Here is a 15,261-nt window from a genome sequence, read left to right as displayed (position 1 = left end):
CTCACCTCACAACAGATAGTCAAGGCTTTTTACTATCTTTCTTACTGCTCTCATTTGGATAAACGCCTTTCTTGTTTCTGTGATAGAGCGCTCCTTACAAACAATATTTCAGATTCGACCACATAAAACACAAAGGCATCTACATAGTGTTCATGTGGTCGGATCGGAAATATAGTTTGTAAGGATCGCTCTATTCCAGGAAGGAAAGGAGATTATCACCTGGTGGTGGCACTGCACTTGGATTTATTAAGAAGAAGATTTAAGAGCACTGTGGTGAATTTATGAAGAGGGGGTGAAGTTGTGAGAAGAGATGACAGTGGGGGGGGGCAGGTGCTACAGGGGCAAGAGCTGGGAAGGGCAGGTTGGCAGGTTGTTTAGAGGTGGCAGGGGGTGGGGAGGTGAAAATTGGAGGGTAATCTATAGATTGTGCAGAAGTGAAATGTGGAAGGGGGGATGAGACAAGCTGTAGTTGTGGACAGGGGGTGTAAGTCGCGGATGGGGGGTGCAGAGTTGAGTTGTTGACAGGGGGTACAAATGTGAGTTGTAGGGGGTGCTAAGGTGAACTGTGGACAGGGGTGCAGAATTAAGCTCTGGGCAGAGGTACAGAGGTGTGCTGTGGATAAAGGGAAGAAGTAGTGAGCTGCGAACAGATGGAAGAAGTAATGTGCTGTGGACAGAGGGAAGAAGTGGTATGCTGCAGACAGGGGGAAGAAGTGGTGTGTTGTGGACAGGGGGAAGAAGTGATGTGCTGGGGACAGAGGGAAGAAGTGGTGTGCTGCAGACAGGGGGAAGAAGTGGTGTGATATGGACAGGGGGAAGAAGTTGTGTGCTGTGGACAGGGGGAAGAAGTAATGTGCTGCAGACAAAGGGAAGAAGTGGTGTTCTGTGGACAGGGGAAGAAGTGGTGTGCTGCAGATGGGGTGCTGCGGACAGGGGGAAGAAGTGGTGTGCTGCGGACAGGGGGAAGACATGGTGTGCTGCGGATAGGGTGAAGAAGTGGTGAGCTGCGGACAGGGGAAGAAGTGGTGAGCTGCGGACAGGGGAAGAAGTGGTGAGCTGCGGATGGGGGAAGAAGGGGTGAGCTACGGACAGGGGAAAGAAGTGGTGAGCTGCAGACAGGGGGGAAGAATTGGTGTGCTGTGGACAGGGGGAAGAAGTGGTGTGCTGCCGATGGGGGGAAGAATTGATAAGCTGTGGACAGCGGGAAGAAGAGGTGAACTGTGGATGGGGGCATAGATGAGCTGTGGACAAGGGTTGCAGACGTGAGGTGTGATTGGGGGGTACAGAGGTGAGAAATAAATGGTTACATTGGGGGAAAAATGTACTGTCCCTTGTGTTGATTTTCTCTCCTGTGCCCTGTGTGATACACACACCTCATCACTGCAGAGTACACTTTCCTGCTCTGTGTGTTATGTGCTCCTAATTGTTTTTATTCAGTGCCTTTTTGGCCTTGAGCATTACGCAGATTTGGTGCTGCCTTTACTTCTGCTCGTGGAATTATGGAGTTGGGGGGGGGGATTGGCTGGGGGGGGGGTGAGTTCCTGCACCTATTCTCTGAGAAAAAAAGCACTGTATATAGTAATATATATAATATATATATATATATATATATATATATATATATATATATATATATATGTATATATAGATATATATATATATATGCCTGACTCACAGTCTCCACTCTAATTCATCCCAAAGGTGTTCTAATGGGGTGAGGTCAGGACTCTGCGCAGGCCAGTCATGTTTCTCCACCCCAAACTCACTTATCCATGTCTTTATGGACCTTGTTTGTGCATTGGTCCAAATCATTTGGTGGAGGGGGGATTAGGGTGTGGGATTGTTTTTCAGGGGTTGGACTTGGCCCCTTAGTTCCATTAAAGGGAACTCTTACGGCGTCAGCTTACCAAGACATTTTGGACAATTTCATGTTCTCAACTTTCTGGGAGCAGTTTGGGGATGGCCCCTTCCTATTCCAACATGACTGCGCACCAGTGCACAAACGAGGTCCATAAAGACATGGATGAGCGAGTTTGGGGTGGAGGAACTTGATTGGCCTGAACAGAGCCCTGACCTCAACCCGATAGAACACCTTTGGGATGAATTAGATTGGAGACTGCAAGCCAGGCCTTCTCAGCTACATCAGTGCCTGACTTCACAAATGCGTTTCTGGAAGAATGGTCAAACATTTCTATAGACACACTCCTAAACCTTGTGGACAGCCTTGCCAGAAGAGTTGAAGCTGTTATAGCTGCAAAGGGTGGGCCAACTCAATATTGAATCCTACGAACTAAGGCTGGGATACCAATAAAGTTAATGTGCGTGTAAAGGCAGGCGTCCCAATACTTTTTATAATATAGTGTATGTCTCACATATTTTGCAAACATACAGTATTTTTAAAAAGGATCAAGCTTCGATATTTATTTGTATTTTACAACAGTATTTTTAAGTGTTGGTTTGTGATTAAATAATATGTTGCATTTTGTAGAACAGGTCAATTTATCGGTTCTTCATGTTCATATCATATTTCTGACATATTCATATTAGCAAGTCACGTTTTTACTTTAAGTTAAAAGTTACTTTCTTGCCATAAATAAAACAACGCTCCCAAGTTTTCTCATGTGACCTAAAACCTAGCCAAAGATCTCCAAGCCCCTTGCTACTAGGAGCATTGTGGAGTTAATGCCCCCCTGATATTTTGTGCTAGGATTTTGGACTTTGGATTATTTCTAGTATTTATTTTATTATTAAATATTTATTTGTATGCACCCCTAAAAAGTCAATTTTTGTCTGAGATCAGGACTTGCTGTGTACTTCTGTGTACAGCTGTCATGTTAAGCCTTTCTCATCATTGTAAGATGGTATCCCCTGTCACAGCAGTAAGGTCTTACTGTAGCAAAACTCCTTTTTTTTGTGTTCATTTGCCTAAAAGTGGAAAGAAGAATTCCAGGATTCTAGGTTAATGCATGCTTTGTAGCATCAATAAAAGTATTTTACCCAAGAATTCTCAAAGGTTGGGTCTCTTTGTCTGTCTCTTTCTGTGAGTCTGTTAAATTTTTCATTGTCTGTCTATTTGTGTTCCATTAATGTCTGTCAGTTTGTTTAATCGCAAGTCTTGCTGTTCAAAGAGTAATGCACCCCTCACAATAAAATAAGAGCATCAGGGTTCCATTTAATGACTTGTATATTTTGTATTACACGTATAAGGGTGACTGAACTGTGACTTCTGGTATCCTTACTTATTTATAGTGGGGGCACATAGCCCATATTTTGGTATTACCATAGTCTACCAAATCTATTGTAATCAAAGTATTATCTATTTATCTGGCTAACTTCACCTAAGACCCCGTTCAGACAGGGGCGATGCTACTTGCTGGGGCGACCTGTGAGGTTGCGGTGCACAGCGTGACATGCACGGACTTCATATCATTGAAGTCAATGCAGGTTGCCTCCAGGTCGCCCCAAAGTAGTACAGGACCCTTTTTCTAAGTCGGAGCGACTTGTGTCGCTCCTATTAGAACGGGTCCTGTGCTAATCAATGGCGGGCAACCCACAGCGACTTGTCAGGCGACCAAGTCGCCTGACAAGTCGCACTAGTGTGAATGGGGACTAAAAGTGTAGGTAAAAATAATTTAAAACCTTAGTCATAGTGTTATTCATTTCCTCTAATAAGACACATTTAAAAGCACTTTGTTGCTGAACGTTTATCTTTAAGAGTAAAATCACCTCACATTTGAGTTTAGGGGTTCAACACAAGCCATTTTAATTAGAAAGGTAAAGGGTGAGGTTCCAAGGTACCTTCCCCTTTTTAGAATGGTTTTGTTGCTGGTTATGCTGTGTGAAAATGACAAAATGTATTTATTTATTTATTTTTATTTTTATAGCCCCGACAATTTATGCAACACTTTATGTACTATACATTTACATTAGTCACTGCCTTTAAAGAGCTTACAATCCAATGTACATATTTACACACATACTAGGACCAATTAGGGAAGGAGGCAATTAAAGGTTACGTTCACCTTTTGGGAAAAAATATAGTAAATGCGCATATTTCTACAGAAAAAAACATTCACTTCATTTTTTTTTCCTGCAGGAGTCTGCAGAGCATTGCACCCATGAACCATAGATTGGGGTACCATGTCAGGCTCCTCTAGATTCTCAGTACAGCTATCTGCCCATGCCTTCCATATAGGCAGACAGTTAATAAAGTCCAGGAAGAATCAATGAACTACAAGAGTGTACCCTCACAGTTCATTGCCTGCTTGCCACGGTGGAAGACGGGACATGTAGTCCATTCATTCTCAGATCTCTGTGAATGAATGATGTGGCTGTGTGGGAGGAGCCCCACACATTTGCGCTGTGTTTGAAAAGTGACAGCAGGTGCAGGGAGAAGAATCCCTGCCCGCTGTCACAGGTAAAGAATCAGAGGGTGCAGGGGAGGGGGGGGGGGGACTGCTGGAGCATATTAACTGTTACACCTTAAATATGGGTGTGTTGTGTGACATTCTCACAAAGCTAAACTTATTATTTACCTACCAGCATATCTTTGGATTATTGGAAAAAATCAGAGTACTGGGAGGAAACCCACACAAGCACAGGGAGGACATGCAAACTCCGACAGCAATGCACAAAGCAGTGTGACTACAATGCCACAGGCTTATGGGAAGTGGTGATTGTTTATCTACTTCCCGACCGCCCGCCACAGCTTTACTGCGGCAGGCAGCCCCTCCTGCGCGAACCGACGTAGTGCTACGTCAGTCGCATGCCTGCAGCTAGGGTGCGAGCGCGTGCTGCCGGTGGCACGGTGTTGGCAGCGCTCTTCCACCCCCACTCGGCAGCGTGGACTCCGATGCACGGGGCAGGCGGCTCCAGCCCCTACTCGGCAGTGGACACTCTAATGCATGGGGCAGGCGGCTCTGATTGCCGTCTGCCACCCGCAATCGCTCCCTGACCATTCTGACCATTCTTCTCTCTGGAATGATCACAGAGCGCCTGTGATCCTTCTATATTGGATCACAGGTCTCTGTGATCATTTCAGAAGCCCAACCCCAATATAGTTAGAAACACTCCCATAGGTACACATTTACCCCTTGATCACCTTCTGTGTTAACCCCTTCCCTGCCAATGTCATTATTACAGTAACAGTGCATATTTTTAGCACAGATTACTGTAGTAATGTCATTGGTCCCCCCAAAAGTGTAAAAAATGTCAGTTAGGGGTCTGATCTGTCTGCCGCAATGTCACAGTCCCGCTAAAAATGGCAGATCGCCGCAATTACTAGTAAAAAAAGGAAAAAAAAAAACAATAAAAAATGACATAAATCTTTCCCGTAGTTTGTAGACGTGATAACTTTTGCACAAACCAATCAAAATATGCTTATTGCGATTTTTTTTACCAAAAATATGTAGCAGACAACAATTTGGCCTAAAATGTTAAAAGATTTTGATTTTTGATTTTTTTTTGGGGGGGGGGGGGGGGGGGGAATGTTATATAGCAGAATGTGAAAAATATTGTTTTTTTTTTTTTTTTTTTCAGAATTGTTACTCTATTTTTGTTTATAGCGCAAAAAATAAAAACCACAGAGGTGATCAAATACCACCAAAAGAAAGCTCTCTATTTGTGGGGGAAAAAAAGGCAACAATTTTAGTTAGGTACAGCATCCCACGACCGTGCAATTGTCTATTAAAGTAATGCAGTACAGAATCACAAAAAATGGCCTGATCATTAAAGGGGCAAATCCTTCCGGTCCAGAAGTGGTTATAAAAACATGCCCATATAGGTGCATTGCAGTGTACTGTTGTTTATTTTAAAAGGTACCCAAAGCACATAAACAGGGATCAAAACTTTTTTTTTTTTTTTAAGCATTGCAATGCACAGATGTAACTACTGTATGCATGGCAGCATACTGCATTATCACAAATAGTGCCATTTTAAAAAAAAAAATTTAATACAGGTAGACCATGCCTGCAAAACCAAATTCTTGTAATCTCCATAAAGAGAGAGGATGACAACATTGGAGCACTATTGGAGACAGTTGCTACCTCATAATAGGAAGTACCTAAGGACCTTCATAGAAGGATAATCTGGTATTCTTTTAATAAAGTCTGAAGATTGAAAAGTACTGGAGATGACATTAACATGGTAAAGCTGTTATTTGGTTTTAGTAATTGGGTTTCAGTGGTTGTAAATCCTTTTATATACCCAGTGCAGTGACTGGCCTCAGGTGATACACAGATATGAAAAAAATCCTCCTACAAAAGTTGTACCTGTTCATCTGCAGCCTTCTCTTCTCTACATTCATTCAAACTCCAGAATTTATAAAGCTTGCCTGAACTGTCAGAAACAAAGGGAGCTGAGGGATGAAATTACTCACTGCAGAGCTCTGGGAGATGGAGGGAAGGCTCACACCACCCCCTCACACAACACACAGGAACTGTTATGAGGCTGTCAATCACAAGCTGTGTGCTGGGGATACCTCCCCGTCACCTTTCTTCTCTTGGTGTCAGAAAAACTTGTCAGAAGGAACACAGGCAGATAACAGAGGAATGGGGCAGCAGACATAGAAGTTGCACTTAGTGCTTTGGATAGAAATAAGCGCACGCTATAGAGGGATATGCTTTGTTCATACTTCAACCAAGTCTGGTAAAGCCAGGATACAGTCCTAAAGCTAAAGGGCGTATGTTAAAAATCACTAACAAAGACAAACTCTATGCCCATACACAATAAAGGACACATCAGTCCCCAGTCCCATTGCTTTGACAAACTCTATTCTTTTGAAAAACAATTCTGGATGTCAAAATATTTATAGGCATTGTTACCTAATGATTATAACCCGCCCGTACATTAAAAATGTTTCAAACCTGTGTTTAAACATATTAACTACTCCTACATTAATAATAAACCTTAAAATATGTTAATACCAATTCCACCCATGTCCATAAACCTGTGTGATTTGTAAAGAAATTATTGGAGGCTTAAAGAACCAACAAAAATGATATAAACTTAGGAGTGGCCACATTGTAATTAAGAGCTTGTGCAAACACTGTTTGTCCTGGTAAACCAAATTAAATATTTTACAGTGATCTGTTTACAGATTTATAACCAGATATGTGGCTTTTCCTAAATTTGAAACTAATGTTTTACATATAAGGGAGAAAAGAAGTTGTGACACTCATATATATAAATAAATGACAGTGAAATTATTTTCAGCATATTCTTGCTTACTGTTGCAAGACGCCTGCAGATGGTATACTGTTGCAGTGCAGTGCATAACAGTATTTCTTGTGTGGCAGATGGATTTGAGACCTTTATTCCTCAATAAATTTTGCTTTATAATACATAACTTTACAGGATTTGTGTTGTATGTAGCAGGTTTGAACAGAGCCCAGCATTCATCTGCATGGCATTTTCAGTTCATATGCAGTTCATGCCAACAATTAAAGAAAGTGGCAAGCAAGGTTACTGGCTGCTGCTAAAGGCAGAATATTGAGCAGAAACAGGGTGCTTAGAACAGAAGGTGTCAAATTAGACTTTGTCGATTTGAAAATTAGCAACATCCTGGAAGTTCAAATAATTTATTTACATTTGTTCATTTCCTATACTTTCTGTAGTATGTTTTTAACCTCTGTATCTGTTGTAGTTTTTTACCATCTGCTGTATACTGCCTTTTTTTTCTCAAAATAAGCCTTGTCTTTTTTGGTTATGGTAATAAGGAGCTAATTCACATTCATCTACTACATACCTGCTTTTCTATCTTTTGCCACACATTATGATGTGTTTTTAATACATCATCATGTGTTTTGGAATGCATTTAAGGTATGTTTTCTTGATGCATTTTCAAAAAGGGGGCTACTTCTGCATAATCTATGTTTGAATTATGAAAATTGTATAATACTGAGCTAACCTGATAAATAAGTTGGTGAAATAAATAAGTAAAGTGCACGTGCAAACGTGTAACAATACTAATACTTATGCTGATAAATAGAATAATTTACAAATTATTAAATAAACAATAAATAAGCCGTGTATATATTAAATCATTAAAGTGCACGTGCAAACATGTAAACCATATACTGCTAATAATTGATGGTAGATCAATACATAAAAACAGTTCAAATATAATCCGTGAAAGTGAACACAACTTGATAATGTGCCAAAAAACGTGCTCAGAAGAGTCTCTGGTGCAAGATTGGGGTCGTGCGTGACGGTGATCCTTTGGGTTTTATCACTCTTTGCTCAGGGGTAAGGTAGCACACTTACCAGAGGATGTGGATTGCAATGGCGTACGCCAAAAGGAATCTAAAGCGCTTAAGCTGCTGCTCCCGTGTATGGATAGGTGGGTGGACGATCTCCTTATGGGTAAGATTGGACACTCGGCATGGAAGAAAGAAGGTAGAGGCTCCTCATAGTGTAAAAAGGTTTTCCTTTTATTGAACTCCAAAAAATGCACAACAAAACTTCACATACAACGTCCATAAAAATTATCCATAAAACCCCCGATCGGTACTGCAGCAAACTTTAAAAACTCTCCAAGGTGATAAAACCACTCCAAATAAAACGTGGGTAACACATCAAAAACAAAAGCAAACTTGGCCCAATATGAAAAAAAAGGGGGCAATAAAAAGCCGCTATTGAGCTCCTATGTTGCCTCGCGGCTGGATAGGACGCTGGCTCTCTCCGCTAGTCTCGCCGAACCCGGAAGTAAGAGTCTCTTACTTACTAAAGGCAAAGAGACTGATCACCTTGCAAATACATTTTCCATTAATATACTGAACATGGTGAAAATTCACTTTGCAAAGCATACCCAGTCATGTGCAAAAAATTTTTGTTTGGATTTTTTAGATGATGGAAATCAACAGAGCTTCACCTCATTTGCTAAGCTAATGGAAATTTACCATAAAAAGCGAATAGCCAATTTGCCATTTGTAAATCATTCCCATACTATGGTGGTTACCTCCAGATGTCTGCTTGTTAGATTTCCTATAGAGCTGGAAACCTGGAATGCCTGGGCTGTCCACTACTGAAATATCCACCTTTCTTATCCTGCCACATTCTTTATATAGAATATTTTATTGGGTTTTCAAGAATACAGATACAGGAAAACAGTTATGAGATGAAATAAAAAGGCACTTTTTGTAAGGGGGATGGGGAGCATCAGGCTCTCGATTAGAAAAGTTGGGTTATCTTAGGTTTTAAGAAATCTGGGTTGGCCTATTGCTATGTTGGGTGGAGTTGTTAACTTTGTTGAAAGTCTTCAGTATATTTCTTTTACATCTACTTTTATACATATTTTTAAGCTTACATATGATTTTTTTGGGAGAAAAGTATCTGATACTATTTTATTTAATCCATACCATATTGATTTATTTTGATAAATAAAATACTTTTTCACAGTGGATGGAATAAAATGCCATGATTTGAATTGTTCTAGCTTTCAACATCTCTAAATATACATGAATATTTGTAGTAGGTTTTGGTTTGAGAAAATAAACTTTTAGTGAAAACAACATTTTATAGTGGATTGTGAATACAGTAGCAGGTGTTTTATGAAGTACTCATAAAATAGTTGCTGGATAAAAAAAAAAAAGAATTAAAGGCTAACTTTAATTTTTTATTTCTTTTTAAATTTACAAATAAAATTTTTATTTCAGTGTTGCGTGATGCTGGCAAGCGCAATCACTTGACTCTTTTATGTGTTTTCTTGTTGCGTGATATGACTTCTAGAGTTCCGAGTTCTGCCCCATTGCCATGGCCATTACAAATCCAATGTACTGTATGTCTGAGGAAATAAAGTTTACTGATTGACTTCTGTTCAACTGCCCTGTTGGTATTTGTTCACACGATCAGCACTGCAGGCTATAGACTGCAGCGCTGATCTATGTATTCTGACAACAGGGAAGTCTCCACACTGTCACAATATAATGAGGGTGTATTTCCATATCCATTTTTTTCCCAACCTGCTGGTTGAACGGAAAAAATTATCGATGTTTGGCCAGCTTTAATCCATGTTGGGATATCAAAGAGTTAAAACACCTTTCAGGCGTTTTTTTTTCCTGTCTCATAGGAAAGACTTCTCTTCATCTTTTGTCCTGTAGAGACATCAGGATGTGAGAAGAAATATCTCCAAATTGAGGGGTAATTCTCCCTTAAACAGTTCGCACTTTTCCCTTCTTTTACTGTGACAAATCAAAATTTTGTTTTTCCCACATGTTCAATCAGATGACAATGGTCTCTAAGGCAAATAGAGAGGGTTAATCCCCCAAAAGTAGGACAAAACAGCAATACCTGCTCTATCCAAAGCTAAATTTAAAAAGTTTTGTCTTCAGATCTACTTTAACATTCTATTCACACGTCATGATTTGTAATCGTAGGCAAAATCATCACAATTCTGCCTTGCATTCTGCCTACGATTCCAAATCACATGGCAATTGGTGCAAAACGCACATTTGGCAGCCATTCTTTTTAAATGGCATCTCAAACATGGTGCAATTTTGCCACAACTGTCACGCAGAAAAACATGACTTTAAAAATTAGAAGCAGCAGTTTCTTTTGGGTGACCAATGTGCATAGGGCAGCCCATGGAATAGCACACCCTATGAATGAACTGCAGGAACTTGTGAAAATCGCCCACACAAAATCACAAGCAGGAAGGCGAATTGCATAAGTGCAAATAGGGCCTAAATCTGAAGAAACAGTTTTGGGTATAGCTGGCTTTTAAGAAAACTGTCTAAAACATAATAAAATAGTGGTTAAATTGTTTGCAATATTAATCTGCATGTCTTCATTAAGAGATGGGATTTGTGTGTAACTTCTCTATAAATGATCAGTATTTCTCCAACACAAAGTAGATTTTATAAATGTATGGAAAATACAATATACACCAGTAAAGTAAGACGTGTATGCCTATTAGTATACTTCTTATTACAAAAGCTGCTGTAAATATGCTAAAAGTATATTTTTCTTGCATGTTGGTATTATAGGGCTGGTTATGTGAACTACTGAGGTGGAAAGAAGACCCATCGCCAGAAAACAGGACTCTTTGGGAGAATCTCTCCATGATTCGCAGGTTTCTGAGTCTTCCCCAAACAGAAAGAGATGTTATTTATGAACAGGAGAGCAATGCAGTTCATCAGCATACTGAACGGCCATCGCATATGATCCATGTGTCCACAGAGCAGATTCAGGTATGTGTCTTCAGGTTTTAAGAAAAGAAAAATGCAACTATCTCTAAACAGAATTATAATATATAGACTTGTGGACACCTGACCATCATAGCTGTAAGAGCTTGTTTGGTATTCTAATTCAAAACCTTAGGCATTGACATTAAGTTAGACCCCTTTTGCAGGTATAGCAACCTCCCTTCTTGATTGCATGAGATTTTGGAGTGTGTCTGGGGGAATTTGTGCCCATTCAGCCAAAAGAGCATTCATGTTGGCAGGTACTGATGTTGGGCAAGGGGACTTGGCTTGCAATCGGCATTCTAATTCCTCCCCATGGTGTTCATTAGGGTTGAGGTCAGAGCTTTTTACAGGCCACTTGAATTACTCCAAATTCATCAATCCATATTACCACAGTCATGCTGGAACAAAAAAGGGACTTCTCCATACTGTTGCCACAAGGTTAGAAGCACAACATAATTGTTTTGTATCTTTTGTATGCTGTAAGGGTAACAGCTCCTTAAAGGGGTAAAAAACCTTCTGTGCCTAGGATCTCCCCCAGCTTGCCCCTTATACTTACCTGAGCCCCATCAGATCCAGTGCTTTGCATGAGAGCAACAGCTCTCCCGACTATGTCTCTCTTCACAGAGCAGATCGATAGCAGTGGGAAGCCATTGACTGATTCTGTGATGAGGGATTGGGAGGGTTGGGGCGTGCCCTGCTGTCTGTGTCTATGGACGCAGACAGCGGGGCTTGGGAGTGAGTCTGCACATGTGCCCCATAGGAAACGGCTTCCTGTAGTGGCACTGGATGAAGAGGAGGAGCCAGGAGTGCCTGTGGGAGGAAGATCAGGACGGCTCTGTGCAAAACCATAACATGTTTGTTATTTTAGAAAACAAAAGACGCTTTACAAACACTTTTAACAGTTACCCTTACAGTTAACTGAACTTAATCATTTGGAGGTGTGTCCTCAGAATATAAAGTTTATTTATAGAAATAAGTACATATATTTTTACATCTATTTTTGTGTTTATGTATCCAAATTCATAATTTTTGATAGAAATTTTTAAAAACATAGTGATTTCAAAAAGACAGTACATTTGTTTCAACAGTTTTTCTATTTAATGCAGTTTGATGAGAATTGAATATAATAAAAGGACAAAAGTAAATCTATCACCTATTCAGCAGCTAGCCCTGTGGCTAGAGTCAAGGCATTGCTCACATGACCTCTGCTGAAGGGGGATTGGTGTACAAATAGAAGTAGTAACTGAGTGGCTTTACCATCAAAATGGCACCAAAGTACATTCAGCACATCTCCATTGCCTAGCTATGTAGCTAAAATAAAAGCAATGATCCCATGGCCCTTGATGGGGTATGCTTAGGGGAATGATGTTCAGACACAGGAGGTAAATGAGTAGTGATACTTAAACAATTTTCCCCTTAGTGTTGTGCATGTGACCAGGCATCAAAAGGTTTTTTCTTGGATTTTCTTATATCTTGCTGCATCTTGCATGGCTGTTGACTGTATAAATAGATTACATTTTTTTCTTCTTTAATTATTGCGTATGTTTATTTTTAATTAACCTTAAAGACATATTAATTGTAATTTCAGCAGCAACAACAGCAGCAGCAACAGCAACAGCAGCAGCCACAACCACAGCAGCAGCCTCAACCACCTCAGCCACCAGGTCCTAGACTTCCACCCAGACAGCCTACTGTGGCTTCTCCAGCGGAATCAGAGGAAGAAAACCGCCAACAGCCCCGTCCCAGAACAAAAATCTCTGTGGAGGCCTTGGGGATTTTACAGAGCTTCATTCAAGACGTCGGCCTTTACCCAGACGAAGAAGCCATTCAAACTTTGTCCGCTCAGCTCGACCTGCCCAAATATACAATTATCAAGTTTTTCCAGAATCAGCGCTACTATTTGAAACACCATGGGAAGCTGAAAGACAATTCTGGTTTAGAGGTAGATGTTGCCGATTATGAAGATGAGGAGATGCCCAAGGAAATTGAAGGGGAAACCCAGGACAAAAATACTAGTACACTGTTTTCTGTAAAGCTTGAAGATAATATAACTGGAGAAAGAAACACAGACATCACTGCAGACCTGAATAACTTGTCATAAAGTATTATTATTTTATCCCAATGTTCCACTGGCATTACTGATTCCAATTCCATCCTATATACTGTCTGTAACACATTATTGTACATTGTGTGGCCAACAAATAGTGGAAAAGAAAAAGAACTTGCACAAAAAAAGACAAAGGAAATGATGCAGACATTATTTAAATGTTTTACTGTATCTATAAACTTTTTTTTAGCTCCAGAGGAGACAATGGACATTATTTTGAAGTCGGTGTTCACTGGATAAGCCACAACATACTTGATAAGCATGATGCTTAGTGCAGGCAGATTGAAAGCTGGAGTCTTGAAACAAGCATAGAAACCTTCAATGGTTTTTTGTTTTCTGTTTTCCTGTTCCTGTACACACACTTGATCTTCAGAGAGTCACGCTTATATATAAATAGGAGAGTATGTTACTCTTGCACAGTCATAGGGTACAGAAGAGCTCTGTACTGTTGGATGCAGTTTAAATTGATAACATGCCAACAAATGCCTTGTGTTATATGGCACTGCCGTAAATTTAGACTTTTTTGTTTTCTTTTTAAAAATAAAGGTCACTGTACTTTTTTCATTTTCTTTACATTTTCATTTATTGCTTACAGAAGGAAGAATATGTGATTGTTTGGTCCCATTATCTGTAGATTCTGCAGCATCATGTTGTAATTATTTTTGGGGGGGACTATTTTTATTTTTACTTTATTTTTGTTGTAATATTGCTTACCTTTGTTACCATACTGATTTTGTTTTCTATTTATATATGTATTTTGATGGGCAGTAAAACAAAGTGTCTTAAAAGTTTTAAATAGAGAAAAATGTGCTTTACAGAGTTGCCTATAAAAAGTGCTCTATGTTATTCAAGCAATTCATACTATAAGCTTCACTCTTATTGTGGTATGCAATTTTTACTATCATGCAAACAAGCTTAGGTAAATAAAACAATAGATCACCTTAGAAACTTATGCAATTAATGTGAAAAAAATAATTGATGTGTGCAATGTGTCTTCCCTTGGTTTACAATCAATTTTCAAGCTACATCTGTACAAAGTTTATGTATAAAGGTGTATTTCTTTTTTATTGAGTTTATGCCTATGAAAACACCAGTTATTTTGTTACGGCTGGCTGTTTTTATAAATGTATCACAGTTTTTCTTTATGCAAAGATGTTCTGACTAGAAGTGGTTATTGACTGTAACTACACAATTAAAAAATTGTTTGTATGGTAAGATATGGTAAGGTTTGTGTCTGTGTACAGTGTATACTATGGATCATCACTGACTGTAAATAGCAACCTGTAAATTGGCAGACATTATGGATGGGTAAAAAGGTGAACAGTAGTAAACAAAAGTCTGTTTTATTAACTTTATAAAGAATAACTGCAAAAAAAAAAAAAAACAGTTGGAAATTTCCGCTTCAAGAGGCCTTTGAATTTAGCGCTATAGATAAAAATGGTGCTTATTGGTCCTTAAGTGTACGTTCAGCCAAAACTTTTTACTAAGTTTTGAATAAAGTGAGGGAGGATTTACAGTGATCCAGGGCTTCTTTAGAGAGATCTCACCTTACTTTTTTGTCCTGGTGGCAACAGTTTTGTAGGGGGAAGTTTAAGACCCGGTTCACACTTATGCGAGTGCCGGGTTCGCATGTAATGTCGGAGCGCACTGCTCCGACATTACATGCGATCAGCTGTGCGGTGCGAGTTTAGCCATACAGTTTGTATGGCTAAATTCGCATCGCACCCGGTGCAAACACGCACAGGAGGCATTTTTGCAGCCGCATCAGGATCGGATCGCACAGCGGTTCACACTTGTGCGATCCCATCCTGTGCGAACTGCACGATCGCACTGCGATATGCGATCAAACTGGGGGTGTCGTTAAGATTACATTGACACCCCCAGCGTATCGCATATGGCAGTGTGAACTGCCGGGGGTGCGTGTGCGATGCGGGAAAAGGCTGCGAATTCGCAGCCTTCCCGCATCGCAAT

The 15,261-nt window shown here is 40.0% G+C and overlaps 1 protein-coding gene across 4 annotated transcripts in view; it reads left to right on the top strand.

The window, feature by feature from the left end:
• The window catches only part of SATB1 (SATB homeobox 1), a 182,140-nt gene extending 167,540 nt beyond the window's left edge, over nt 1-14,600 (top strand). For 3 of the 4 annotated variants that reach the window (XM_082258587.1, XM_082258585.1, XM_082258586.1), the window contains exons 10-11: nt 10,983-11,186; nt 12,772-14,598. In XM_082258587.1, coding sequence (XP_082114713.1) covers nt 10,983-11,186; nt 12,772-13,284 — 717 coding nt within the window. In that variant the 3' untranslated portion in view covers nt 13,285-14,598. Of the gene's footprint in view, nt 1-10,982; nt 11,187-12,771 lie in introns of all 4 variants that reach the window. The other variant, XM_082258588.1, reaches the window with a different exon arrangement.
• The last annotated feature ends 661 nt before the right edge of the window (nt 14,601-15,261 follow it).

The sequence above is a fragment of the Pelophylax lessonae genome (genome assembly GCF_965119305.1).
Source record: "Pelophylax lessonae genome assembly, chromosome: 5".
Taxonomy (NCBI): Eukaryota; Metazoa; Chordata; class Amphibia; order Anura; family Ranidae; genus Pelophylax; species Pelophylax lessonae.
This window is presented reverse-complemented; position numbering and strand designations above follow the sequence as displayed.